This window comes from Triticum urartu, chromosome 2A (genome assembly GCF_056163025.1).
Source record: "Triticum urartu cultivar PI428250 chromosome 2A, HENAU_Tu73, whole genome shotgun sequence".
Classification (NCBI taxonomy): domain Eukaryota; kingdom Viridiplantae; phylum Streptophyta; class Magnoliopsida; order Poales; family Poaceae; genus Triticum; species Triticum urartu.
In genome coordinates this window covers 92,474,207-92,487,018 of record NC_141874.1, presented here as the reverse complement: position 1 = coordinate 92,487,018, position 12,812 = coordinate 92,474,207, and the positions used below count along the sequence as shown (strand labels likewise).

At 45.8% G+C, this 12,812-nt stretch overlaps 1 protein-coding gene across 1 annotated transcript; it reads left to right on the top strand.

Moving 5' to 3' along the window:
• The first annotated feature begins 5,167 nt into the window (after window positions 1-5,167).
• On the top strand, window positions 5,168-5,859 carry LOC147984009 (uncharacterized). Its single transcript, XM_087539664.1, has 2 exons — window positions 5,168-5,714; window positions 5,825-5,859. The coding sequence occupies exons 1-2, from the start codon at window positions 5,183-5,185 to the stop codon at window positions 5,857-5,859; spliced, it is 567 nt and encodes a 188-aa protein (XP_087395790.1). The 5' UTR covers window positions 5,168-5,182.
• The last annotated feature ends 6,953 nt before the right edge of the window (window positions 5,860-12,812 follow it).

The window sequence follows — 12,812 nt, the reverse complement described above, 5'->3', positions numbered from 1 at the left end:
CCGTCGTCCCTCGCGTCCTCTAGCGCTAGCGCCACCATGACCGAAGCTCGCCGCCGCACAACCATGTCGCCGCCGTGGCCACTGTCACATAGAGCTGCACCCGAGCACATAGCCGTGCTCAGCGCAACGCCAGGAGGCCGTAGATGCCTTCCGCAGCCCCTGCCGTGCCCCGTAGACCGTTCCCGCTCGAAGCCGTGCTCCGGCCGTTGCGCGGAGCTTCGCTCTGGCGAGCTCCGGCCGTCCCCGCCACTCCCTTTTGATCCAGAAGACGCGGACGAGCCCTGGCTCCTCGCCCGTGGCCTCCGCCGCCCAAATGGTCGCCAGAAGGCGAATCCCGTGGCCCTCCGCCGCGTCTGGCCTCGCCGCCATCGAGTTGCCGGCGGGTTTGACCCCGCTGACCGGGGGTTTGACTTTTCCCCTTGTGTCACTGACCCATGGGCCACCCCCCTGACATTTTAGTTAGTATTAGTTTAACACTAATTTAACTAGGTTAGTTTGCTAGTTAGTCACTGACCAGTGGGCCCGGCGCCCACTAATCCTAATTAGACTAAATAAAACCCCCCTGTTAACTAACTGAGTCACTGACGTGTGGACCCCACACGTCAGGTTTGACTTGGTCAGCGCCTTTGACCTGCTGACGTAAGCATGACGCTGTGCTGATGCAACATATCATTTTCTGGTTTTAAAGTAAATCAGGAAAATCCAGAAAATGTTATAAACTTCAAAAATTCATAGAAATTCAACCGTAGCTCAGATTGAAATAATTTATATATGAAAAATGATCAGAAAAATTCAATCTATCCATATGTACCATTTTCATGCATGAAAAATCAACCTTTACATGTTGTATATATGAAAACATATAAATGGCATATTTAAGAGCTTAATTTGGAGTTGCATTTGAACCCTTGGTTCAAATGGACTTCAACCAAATAAATGCTAGATGCATTAACTCAAACAACATCACATACTCATGCCATGTTCATGCATCATATTGTTGCATATGCTTGTGTTTGATTTTCGATATCGTTCCTTCTCGATAGGTCCTGCTCCGGAGACTGATCCAGAGTACCTGTCAGTGGAGCAGTGCCCCCCTGTTGATCTACCATGCAAGAAAACCCCTTGTTCATTCCGATACAATCCTACCCTCTCGCTCCTGCTCTCATTTATTGCATTAGGAAAACAACGATTCAACTGCTACTTTATGCTACGGTAGTTGAACCCATTCCTCAGCATGACCTGTCATTGCCACAGTAAATAGTTAAAACCCACTAGCATGTGTAGGAGTTGATTGAGCCATGTTGTGTTCCTACCATGCCATGCCTGGTATTGCTTAGAGTTGTGTCAGGTCTGATTCATCGGGAATGAATTGGAGTGTTATGCTATGTTCTGATGGTGAGAGTTAAGTGTAGGAGATATGCCCTAGAGGCAGTAATATCAGTTATTTTGTATCTCCTGGTTTGTAATGAAGGTTTATGTTCCATGCTATAACTGCAATGATTCTCGAGTCTGCAAATAAAACGAGGCTTGGAGGGAAACTCATGTGCATGTGTGGGATAATAAACGGTAAAATGTATTCCTAGTCAAGCCTCTATGACTGGCTCAAGTATTGCATGATGATCCTATTTTCCTGATCATGGGCATGACTATGCCGGCAATTTTGAGGGCACAATTATTAGTAGAACACTTGTGTTGAATCGACCCAATTTGATGTTATGCTATGAGATACATTCGTCACAAGTTAATGGTTAATAACACAGAGAAGTCAATGTTTGCATAATTCCTTAGACCATGAGAGTATCGAGTTCCTTCATACTTGCTTTGTGAACTTTGGGGTATGTTAAACGTCATCCATAACTGGGTGGCTATTACGGCGGCTTACAGGTTCACGGAAAAGTATGGCGAGTAACGAGATAGCTCAAGATTGGGATTTGCTCCTCCGACGATGGAGAGATATACTCGGGCCCTCTCGGTGTAAGGTATCCATCATCGTCTGGCCAGACACATTGTGATTTGATCACTGGGATGCCGGAACACGGAAATAAGAAAAGAGAACAAAACCGGTAACGAGGTAACTTGCATGGTGGACAAATTGTTGATCCACAGGAATGCAATAAATCTCACCTCGGGTGTTTGTGACATATCGCGAAGCAACAGGAATAGCTCAAGGCAACTGGAGGTTCACTCGAATATTCATTCGTGTGGGTATAGGGGTCAATACGGGTGTCCACGGCTCCGATGTTGATCATTGATCGGAAGAGGTTTCAGGTCATGTCTATACTTCACCGAACCTATAGGGTCACACGCTTAAGGGTCATCTATCTGCTGAATACTAGACAGGGAGTCTGAGAGAAAATCAACGAAATAGTTTCGGACACCGGAAAAGTTTCGGACAGCGGAATCGTACCGCGGAGAGAGGTCATCGGATGAGTTTCAATGATACCGAAAAGTTGTTTCGGGATATACCATTAAGTCAAATTGGTTTCAGAAAATGCCTGATAATTCTTGGAGGGTGCCAGAATCATTCTGGAAGCTTTTTGGAATTTTCTGAGATAAAAACCGGAAATGTACCAGAGCTGCCGGAGCCACTTCAGATGCGTTTCATAGATGAAAATCACTAAAACCGGAATTGTTTCGGAACGTGTTGAAAATTATTATGGTGGGTACTGGAAATGTTCTAAGCCCACATAAATATTTTCAGTTCGAACGGACGCTGAAATATGTTGTCGTGAATAGTGAAAGTGCTTTTTGGGATATTTTATGGTGAGTCACCTTTTGGGATATTTCCAAAAGGCTTCTAGAAGGGCTTGGGGGCCAAGCATGCTCCTCATGGGGGCCCCCCAAGGGGGTTGGCCGGCCACATGTGTGGGCCTCCATGGAGCTCCACTTCCCTCCCCATTATGCCCTTCATGTGTGACATTTGCATGGGCATTTTGGGTTTTTGTGAGCCATCCCTACCCCTTGGCTTTCCTATAAATAGAGGAGGAGTGGGCAGCCCAAAGGTCATCCCCTTGCTCTCATACACATGCCATGCATTATCTGGATTCTTCTCTCCCTCCCACAAAAAGAGTTTCGTAGAGCCATAAGGTTGTCTGGGTTCCGGCAGGAACTTGTTTTGGACGGCGAAGCCCTGCCGGATAGCTGACACCATATGTGTGCAACCCCGTAGAGAGGTTGTAGTTTCGGTCTTTTGCCCGAGGAGCTGTTCGAGTGTCCTCCCGAAGGGCTATCCGAGTCTCCGTTCGAGTTTTGAGGGTCCTCCCGAAGGGCTGTCCGCGACATCGTCCGGGGGACTGTCCGACCGCCTCCCGAAGGGCTGTCCGGCGAGGGAGTACATCCTCGCGGTTGGGAGGTTGTAAATCCTAGCTGCGGGGATCTGCACCAACGATCTCCACCGACTCTTCTTCCGCCGGGCTTCGAGTCGGTACGGAACAGATCAAACCTTGTATGCAGTCTCCATAGTGGTCCTGGGCGTGCTCGCTATACCGAAAATTTTCGTTTTCTATCGCGTTCCCCTACAGTGGCATCAAGAGCCGTGCTATGCGTAGATGCAGGTTACGATCTAGAATACATGGAGATGTAGCATAATATAATTTTGGAATAGATGAGATCTATTGCCGAAAATTATTTATGCGGGTGACAGATGAAATCAGTTACCCGACGTTCTTGTTGCTTCCCTATAATTTGCGTTTGCTCAATATTGAGACAGCATGGTAGAATTTGACAAAGTTCTGGCAATCCGTGATCCTGATTGATCATGGAAGTGCTATCAGTTCTTTGGGTTCTGCCATAGTCAAAAGAAAGATGAAATTCACAGATGAAAGGGCATTGCAGATATGATCTGCACGGGGGTCATGCATATGACGAAGTTTAGTATGGGGCTCAAGATTTAATTATCTCGTGTTTCATACACCCCGAGATGTTAATATAGCAACTTGAATAATCATACTTGATGATAAAACGTTGGTAGCTGCGGTTTAAGTCAAAACCTTAGAAGCCACGTAAAATAAAATTTTGCATAAACCGATTAGAGGCGTCTAACTTGGTTTTGCAGGATGTGCATATGATGTGGTATAGCAATGCTCATATTCAATTTGATTATGTATGAGATGACTATATGATGTAATTAACATGACCTGCGTGTCATGATTCGGCATGATGGCTGGAGCCATATGATTGCACTTTAATGACCTGCGTGTCAACCTTAAGTAATGCACTTATTTTATTAGCTATAGAGATAGCAATATTATCTGGTGCATCGACAAGGTGGTGGCAATGTTCGCGAAGGTGAACACCGACGCAAATGTCGAAGACGAAGAATTGAAAGACTTCTCTGTCAGAAAGGGCTATACCATATCATGCTAATTATGAATTGCCTGAGATGTTTATCCCCTATGATGCACCCTTCTTGATTGCACGGTAGTCGCTTTTATTAGGGTGATCTCTCACTTAAAGAAATCAAGTAGATAGTGTTCTCCCAAGTGTAGCACCATCATGGCACCTATCTTTTCGGGGTGCGCCGTATCACACGGGTACGAACGATTAGAGAAGTGTGAGGCGGGTGAGTTGAGACCTCGCAGCGAGATCACTTGGTTGTCTTGACGTTCAGGCATGACCGTCATGAGCTCGGAACACACGCATCGAAAGATGAACAAGAGTCATATAGTGATGTGATTGGCAAGTTGTCCTACCGGTTAAGATTTTTGTCATCAGTGGTGTTACACCAATGGCGAACAATCAATACATGGATCTTGAATCACTCATAATCAATTTTGAGAGATATTGATTTGAGTGGGAGTGCATTTTAGAATAAAAATGTTTATTCACTAGTGCAAATTTCATTATAAACAAAGTCTAAGTGAAACTTGTGTTTTCCGTTGTAGATCAAATGGCTCGCAATACCGCGTTCAACTTAGGCTCGATGTTAGAGAAAGAGAAGTTAGCTATGACTGGAAACAACTATGCGGACTAGGTCCGTAACCTGAGGATTGTCCTCAGGAGCGCTAAGAAATTGTACGTGCTTGAAACTTCTCTTCCAGCTAAACCGGCGGCAGAGGCCCCGGAAGATGAACAAAATGTCTGGGCCACTAAGGATGATGATCACAACTTAGTGCAGTGCCTCATGCTAGCTTGCATGAGTCCAGGGCTTCAAAAACGTTTTGAATTCCATAAACCCCGTGATATGATCTGGGAATTGGATGCTTTGTACATGGAAACCGCAAAGTCTGAACGACTTGATATCATGAAGGCTTTGATGGAATGCAAGATGGCTGAGGGTAGTTTAGTTGGCGAACACATGGTCAACATGATTGGCTATTCTGAAAGGCTTAAAGCCCTGGAATTTCCACTTCCACCTGGCCATATGATGGACATGTTGCTTTCTTCACTCCCCCCGTCTTACGACGGTTTTGTCATGAACTACAACATGACAGGGATGGAGAAGACACCGGAAGAGGTGCTCGCCATGCTGAAAACTACAGAAGGAGGACTGCGGAAAAATCGCAAGCAAGTGTTGCTTGTGAATAAAACCGCCAGTTTCAAAAAGAAAGGCAAGCCAAAGAAGGGCAAGGGCGCCGATAAGACCGGCTCCCAAAGCAACTCTAAGGGCGGAGCCAAGAATGAAACTGAGTGCTTCTACTGCAAGGGCACAGGACACTGGAAGAGAAACTGCAAGAAGTATCTGGAAGATAAGAAGACCGGGAAAACCGGAAAAGGTATAATTGTTATACAAGTTAATGTCATTGATGTTTTGCTTGCTAGCGAAAATTCTAAGTCTTGGGTATTTGATACCGGATCAGTTGCTCACATTTGCAACTCGATACAGGGGCTTCAGAAGGTGCGCAAGCTGGCAAAGAATGAAGTCGTGATGCGCGTCGGGAACGACGCTGGGATCGCCGCTCAAGCCGTCAGCACTATGCCTCTACGTCTCCCTTCAGGATTTATCTTAGAACTAAGTAACTGCTATTTTGTTCCTTGTTGTGTAGAAACATTATCTCCGGATCATGTTTAGTACACGATGGGTATTCGTACAAGTCTGAGAACAATGGTTGTTCACTTTATTGTAAGGATATGTTTTATGGATTTGCACCCATTGTTGGGGGCCTTTTCATACTAAATCTTGAATGTGGAAATGATGTCTTTAACGTGAATGCTAAACGCCTTAAGAAGGCTGATACCACCACCACTTTCTTGTGGCCCTGTCGGCTTGGCCACATCGGAAAGAAACGCATGCAAAGACTCCATAAAAATGGAGTTTTACCGTCCTTTGATTTTGAATCATTTGACACATGTAAAGCTTGCTTGATGGGGAAAATGACCAAGACGCCGTTCACGGGTCATCCTGAAAGGGCGGATGAATTATTGGGAATAATACATAGTGATGTATGTGGTCCAATGAACACAGCCGCACGGGGTGGGTATTTCTACTTCATGACTTTTACTGATGATTTAAGTTGGTATGGATATATCTACTTAATGAAGCATAAGTCAGAAACCTTTGAAAAGTTTAAAGAATTTCAGAATGAGGTAGAAAATCATCGTGACAAAAAGATTAAGTTTCTGCGGTCTGATCGCGGAGGCGGGTATCTTAGTCATGAGTTTGGCCAACATCTGAGTGACCGTGGAATCGTTTCACAACTTACGCCTCCCGGAACTCCACAGAGAAACAGAGTATCGGAACGACGTAACCGAACCTTGTTGGACATGGTAAGGTCGATGATATCTCTTACAAATCTTCCGGTATCTTTTTGGGGTCACGCACTACTTACTGCTGCTCACACACTAAACAAAGCACCGTCTAAATCTGTTGAGACGACACCACATGAGATGTGGCACGGGAAGAAACCTGACCTGTCATTTTTCAAAATTTGGGGTTGTGAAGCTTATGTAAAGCGTTTACAGCCAAGCAAACTTGATCCCAGATCAGACAAATGTTACTTTGTAGGTTATCCCAAGGAGACAGTTGGGTATTCTTTTTACCACGCCTCCGAGAACAAAGTGTTTGTTGCAAAACATGGAGTCTTTCTTGAGAAAGAGTTTCTCACTAAAGAAGTGAGTGGGAGGACAGTACAACTTAATGAGATTAGTGAATCTTCGGCAACCGTTGATATGGCTAAGGAACCAGAAGAAATTCCGCTAATTATCCCTACAACCGATCCGGAAGTTGTCGCATGTGATGCGGAGACTTCAGACAATGTTGTAACTGAACCGCGCAGATCAGGTAGGGCTATCCAGCTACCTGAGTGGTTTCATAACGAAATCTTCATTCTTGAAGACGATGAACCTGCGCACTATAAGGAAGCAATGGCGGGGCCCAGCTCAAAAGAATGGCACAAAGCCATGAGATCTGAAATGGAATCCATGTACGAAAACCAAGTTTGGAACTTGGAGGAACTTCCAGAAGGCGTAAAGCCGATTGGTTGTAAATGGATTTTCAAAATAAAGACGGACGCGGATGGTAACATTACTATCCACAAAGCTAGACTTGTCGCGAAAGGGTTCACGCGAGTTCCAGGAGTGGACTACGACGAGACTTTCTCGCCCGTAGCTATGCTTAGGTCTGTTCGGATATTGCTAGCAATTGCTGCTTATTTCGACTATGAAATATGGCAGATGGATGTCAAAACGGCTTTCCTAAATGGAAACCTCAGAGAGGATGTATACATGATACATCCAGAAGGTTTTGTCATTCATGAGGATGCTGGAAAGGTATGCAAACTTTAGAAAGCCATTTATGGTCTGAAGAAAGCATCAAGGAGCTGGAACATTCGTTTTGATGAAGTGGTCAAAGAGTTTGGCTTCATCAGGAATGACGAAGAATCTTGTGTTTACAAGAAGTTTAGTGGGAGCGCAAAAGCATTTCTAATCTTGTATGTGGATGACATATTGTTGATTGGAAATGACGTGAATTTTCTTAGCGAAATAAAAGACTCATTGAAAAAGAGGTTTTCAATGAAAGACTTAGGCGAAGCGGCATATGTATTGGTCATCAGAATCTATAGAAATAGATCAAAACGCCTGATAGCGCTTAGCCAAAGCACGTACATTGACAAGGTGTTGAAAAGGTTCAACATGGAGAACTCCAAGAAGGGCCTTCTCCCCATGTCACCTGGCACAGTGCTTTGCAAGAATCAGTGTCCTCGGACTCTCGATGAGCGAGTGCAAATGAATGATGTTCCATATGCCTCGGCAGTTGGTTCTCTTATGTATGCCATGCTATGTACAAGACCGGATGTTTCCTACGCGCTAAGTGTTAGCAGTCGGTACCAAAGTGATCCAGGATTGGAACACTGGACCGCAGTCAAGGGTATTCTTAAGTACCTCAGAAGGACCAAGGATTTACTCCTTGTGTACGGAGGTGATGAAGAGCTCATTGTAAGTTGTTACACTATTGCAGGCTTCATGACTGACCCAGATGACTTCAAATCTCAATCAGGCTATGTTTTCATACTGAACGGTGACGCAGTAGATTGGAAAAGTTCTAGACAAAAGACTGTGGCGGATTCTACAACGGAGGCGGAATATGTTGCTGCTTCAGAAGCCTCCAAGGAGGCGGTATGGATCAAGCAATTTCTTGAAGACCTTGGTGTGGTTCCTAGTGCCCAGGACCCGGTGGAGATATATTGTGATAATAGTGGTGCCGTGGCTCAGGAAAGGGAGCCAAGTTTGCACCATAAGACAAGAAATATTCAACGGAAATATAAACTCATTCGACATCATTTCGAAGAGGGTTTAGTGAAAGTACGCAAAGTTCACAAGGATCTGAATGTGTCAGACCCGATGACAAAGCCTCTACCACGAGCAAAGCATGAGCAACACCGGATAGCCATTGATGTTAGGGAAGCCATGTAACTGGATTATGACTCTAGTGCAAGTGGGAGTCTGTAGGAGATATGCCCTAGAGGCAGTAATATCAGTTATTTTGTATCTCCTGGTTTGTAATGAAGGTTTATGTTCCATGCTATAACTACAAAGATTCTCGAGTCTGCAAATAAAACGAGGCTTGGAGGGAAACTCATGTGCACGTGTGGGATAATAAACGGTAAAATGTATTCCTAGTCAAGCCTCTATGACTGGCTCAAGTATTGCATGATGATCCTGTTTTCCTGATCATGGGCATGACTATGCCGGCAATTTTGAGGGCACAATTATTAGTAGAACACTTGTGTTGAATCGACCCAATTTGATGTTATGCTATGAGATACATTCGTCACAAGTTAATGGTTAATAACACAGAGAAGTCAATGTTTGCATAATTCCTTAGACCATGAGAGTATCGAGTTCCTTCATACTTGCTTCGTGAACTTTGGGGTATGTTAAACGTCATCCGTAACTGGGTGGCTATTACGGCGGCTTACGGGTTCACAGAAAAGTATGGCGAGTAACGAGATAGCTCAAGATTGGGATTTGCTCCTCCGACGATGGAGAGATATACTCGGGCCCTCTCGGTGTAACGGTATCCATCATCGTCTGGCCAGACACATTGTGATTTGATCACTGGGATGCCGGAACACGGAAACGAGAAAAGAGAACAAAATCGGTAATGAGGTAACTTGCATGGTGGACAAATTGTTGATCCACAGGAATGCAATAAATCTCACCTCAGGTGTCTGTGACATATCGCGAAGCAACAGGAATAGCTCAAGGCAACTGGAGGTTCACTCGAATATTCATTCGTGTGGGTATAGGGGTCAATACGGGTGTCCACGGCTCCGATGTTGATCATTGATCGGAAGAGGTTCCAGGTCATGTCTATACTTCACCGAACCTATAGGGTCACACGCTTAAGGGTCATCTATCTGCTGAATACTAGACAGGGAGTTTGAGAGAAAATCACCGAAATAGTTTCGGACACCGGAAAAGTTTCAGACAGCGGAATCATACCGTAGAGAGAGGTCATCGGATGAGTTTCAATGATACCGAAAAGTTGTTTCGGGATATACCATTAAGTCAAATTGGTTTCGGCAAATGCCTGATAATTCTTGGAGGGTGCCAGAATCATTCTGGAAGCTTTTTGGAATTTTCTAAGATAAAAACCGGAAATGTTCCGGAGCTGCCGGAGCCACTTCAGATGCGTTTCGCAGATGAAAATCACTAAAACCGGAATTGTTTCAGAACGCGTTGAAAATTATTATGGTGGGTACTGGAAATGTTCTAAGCGCACATAAATATTTTCAGTTCGAACGGACGCTGAAATATGTCGTCGTGAATAGTGAAAGTGCTTTTTGGGATATTTTATGGTGAGTCACCTTTTGGGATATTTCCAAAAGGCTTCTAGAAGGGCTTGGGGGCCAAGCATGCTCCTCATGGGGGCCCCCCAAGGGTGTTGGCCGGCCACATGTGTGGGGCTCCATGGAGCTCCACTTCCCTCCCCATTATGCCCTTCATGTGTGACATTGGCATGGGCATTTTGGGTTTTTGTGAGCCATCCCTACCCCTTGGCTTTCCTATAAATAGAGGAGGAGTAGGCAGCCCAAAGATCATCCCCTTGCTCTCATACACATGCCATGCATTATCTGGATTCTTCTCTCCCTTCCACGAAAAGAGTTTCGTTGAGCCGTAACGCTGTCTAGGTTCCGGCAGGAACTAGTTCTGGACGGCGAAGCCCTGCCGGATAGCTGACACCGTATGTGTGCAACCCCATAGAGAGGTCGTAGTTTTGGTCTTTTGCCCGAGGGGCTGTTCGAGTGTCCTCCCAAAGGGCTGTCCGAGTCTCCGTTCGAGTTTCGAGGGTCCTCCCGAAGGGCTGTCTGCGACATCATCCGGGGGACTATCTGACCGCCTCCCGAAGGGCTGTTCGGCAAGGGAGTACATCCTCGCGGTTGGGAGGTTGTAAATCCTAGCTGCGGGGATCTACACCAACGATCTCCACCGACTCTTCTGCTGCTGCGCTTCGAGTCAGTACGGAACAGATCAAACCTTGTATGCAGTCTCCATAGTGGTCCTGGGCGTGCTCGCTATACCGAAAATTTTCGTTTTCTGTCGCGTTCCCCTACATTAAGTGTGTGAACACGATTTGGTAAAGGTGGCGGTGAGAGGCCATGTAGGAGTACATGGTGGGTTGTCTCACTGGAACCGTCCTTAAGCACTGAGTTCCGTGTATGTCGTCCAATGACTAGCTACTACCACACATTGGAATACTTAAGTGCCCCTCTCAACTTATTAACCAACTTGATCTCTGTCCAGGAGTTGCAAATAGTTTCTGGTGTTTGTAGGTAGTGCTATTTTTCTACCGAGTGGCACCCGACAGGGTGGACTTGGGACAGACTAGGCACACGTGTCCCGGTGTACCGAGTGGCACCCGGATGGTGGGCTCGGGAACCCTGTACACATCATTTGGGGCCGTGAGCGAAACCCCGGCCGGATCTCCTTGCAGATGGAACCCGAATAGGCGATAAACCTGGACTAGAGTCTTGTGTGGTTAGTCAGGTCGTGGCCGACACCCTCGCCAGGCTTCCGCTTGAAGGTTGCCGAGATACATCACATGTATATGGTGATAAGTGGTGAGAGCGTGTGTGAAGAAGTACACCCCTATAGGGTTATCATGATCTATTCGAATAGCCGTGTCCTCGGTTATGGACTTCTTGGATGCTTACGTGGTACATAGACAACTTAAAGTGAATACCCTAAAATGCTCAAGACAAGTGTGAGTGCTATGGATGGCCTTCTCGTAGAGAGACGGGGATGAATCCTTGGCAGCCTCTCTTATGGGGAGATGTAGTCTAGTGCTTCCTTGAGCCATAGTAGTCCGCTACAGCCCGGTTCACCGGAGTCCTGATAGCCCAGCACTACTGCTCAGGACACTTGACTGGCCGGCATGTGTTTCGCTTCGTTCATGTGTCTGTCCACTCGGGGAAATGTCATGCGGTGACATCCGGAGTCCTGCCTAGCCTGCTACAGCCCGGGTTCCCCGGAGTCCTGTTAGCCCAGTGCTACAGCCCGGATTCACACGCTGCTGACCGACATGCTCGATGTGAATCATGTATACCTGTCCCCATAGGTTAGTGCCGCTTTGGGTACACGACTAGCCATGTCGGCCCGGGTTCTCTGTCATATCGATGCTAGCGACACTATCATATACGTGAGCCAAAAGGCGCAAATGGTCCCGGGCCATGGTAAGGCGACACCCGTGGGAATACCGTACGTGAGGCCGCAAAGTGATATGAGGTGTTACATGCTAGATCGGTGTGACTTAGAATCGGGGTCCCGACAATATGAGCATGAGCCATGGACATAGCACTATAGGTGGAATAGAATGGTGGTTGTGGAGAAGACAAAAAGGGGAAGATAGTCTCACATCAACTAGGCCTATCAACGGGCTATGGAGATGCCCATCAATAGATATAAATGTGAGTGAGTAGGGATTGCCATGCAACGGATGCACTGGAGCTATAAGTTTATGAAAGCTCAAACTGAAACTAAGTGGGTGTGTATCCAACTTGCTTGCTCATGAAGACCTCAGGCGTTTGAGGAAGCCCATCATCGGAATATATATACAAGCCAAGTTCTATAATGAAAATTCCCACTAGTATATGAAAGTGATAACTCAAGAGACTCTCTATACGAAGAACATGGTGCTACTTTGAAGCATAAGTGTGATAAAAGGATAGTAACATTGCCCCTTCTCTCTTTTTCTCTCATTTTTTTATTTTCTCTTTTTTTGGGCCTTCTCTTTTTTCTTGGCCTTTCTCTTTATTATTATTATTATTTTTTTTGTCCGGAGTCTCATCCTGACTTGTTGGGGAATCATAGTCTCCATCATCCTTTCCTCACTGGGGCAATGCTCTAATAAGGATGATCATCACACTTTTATT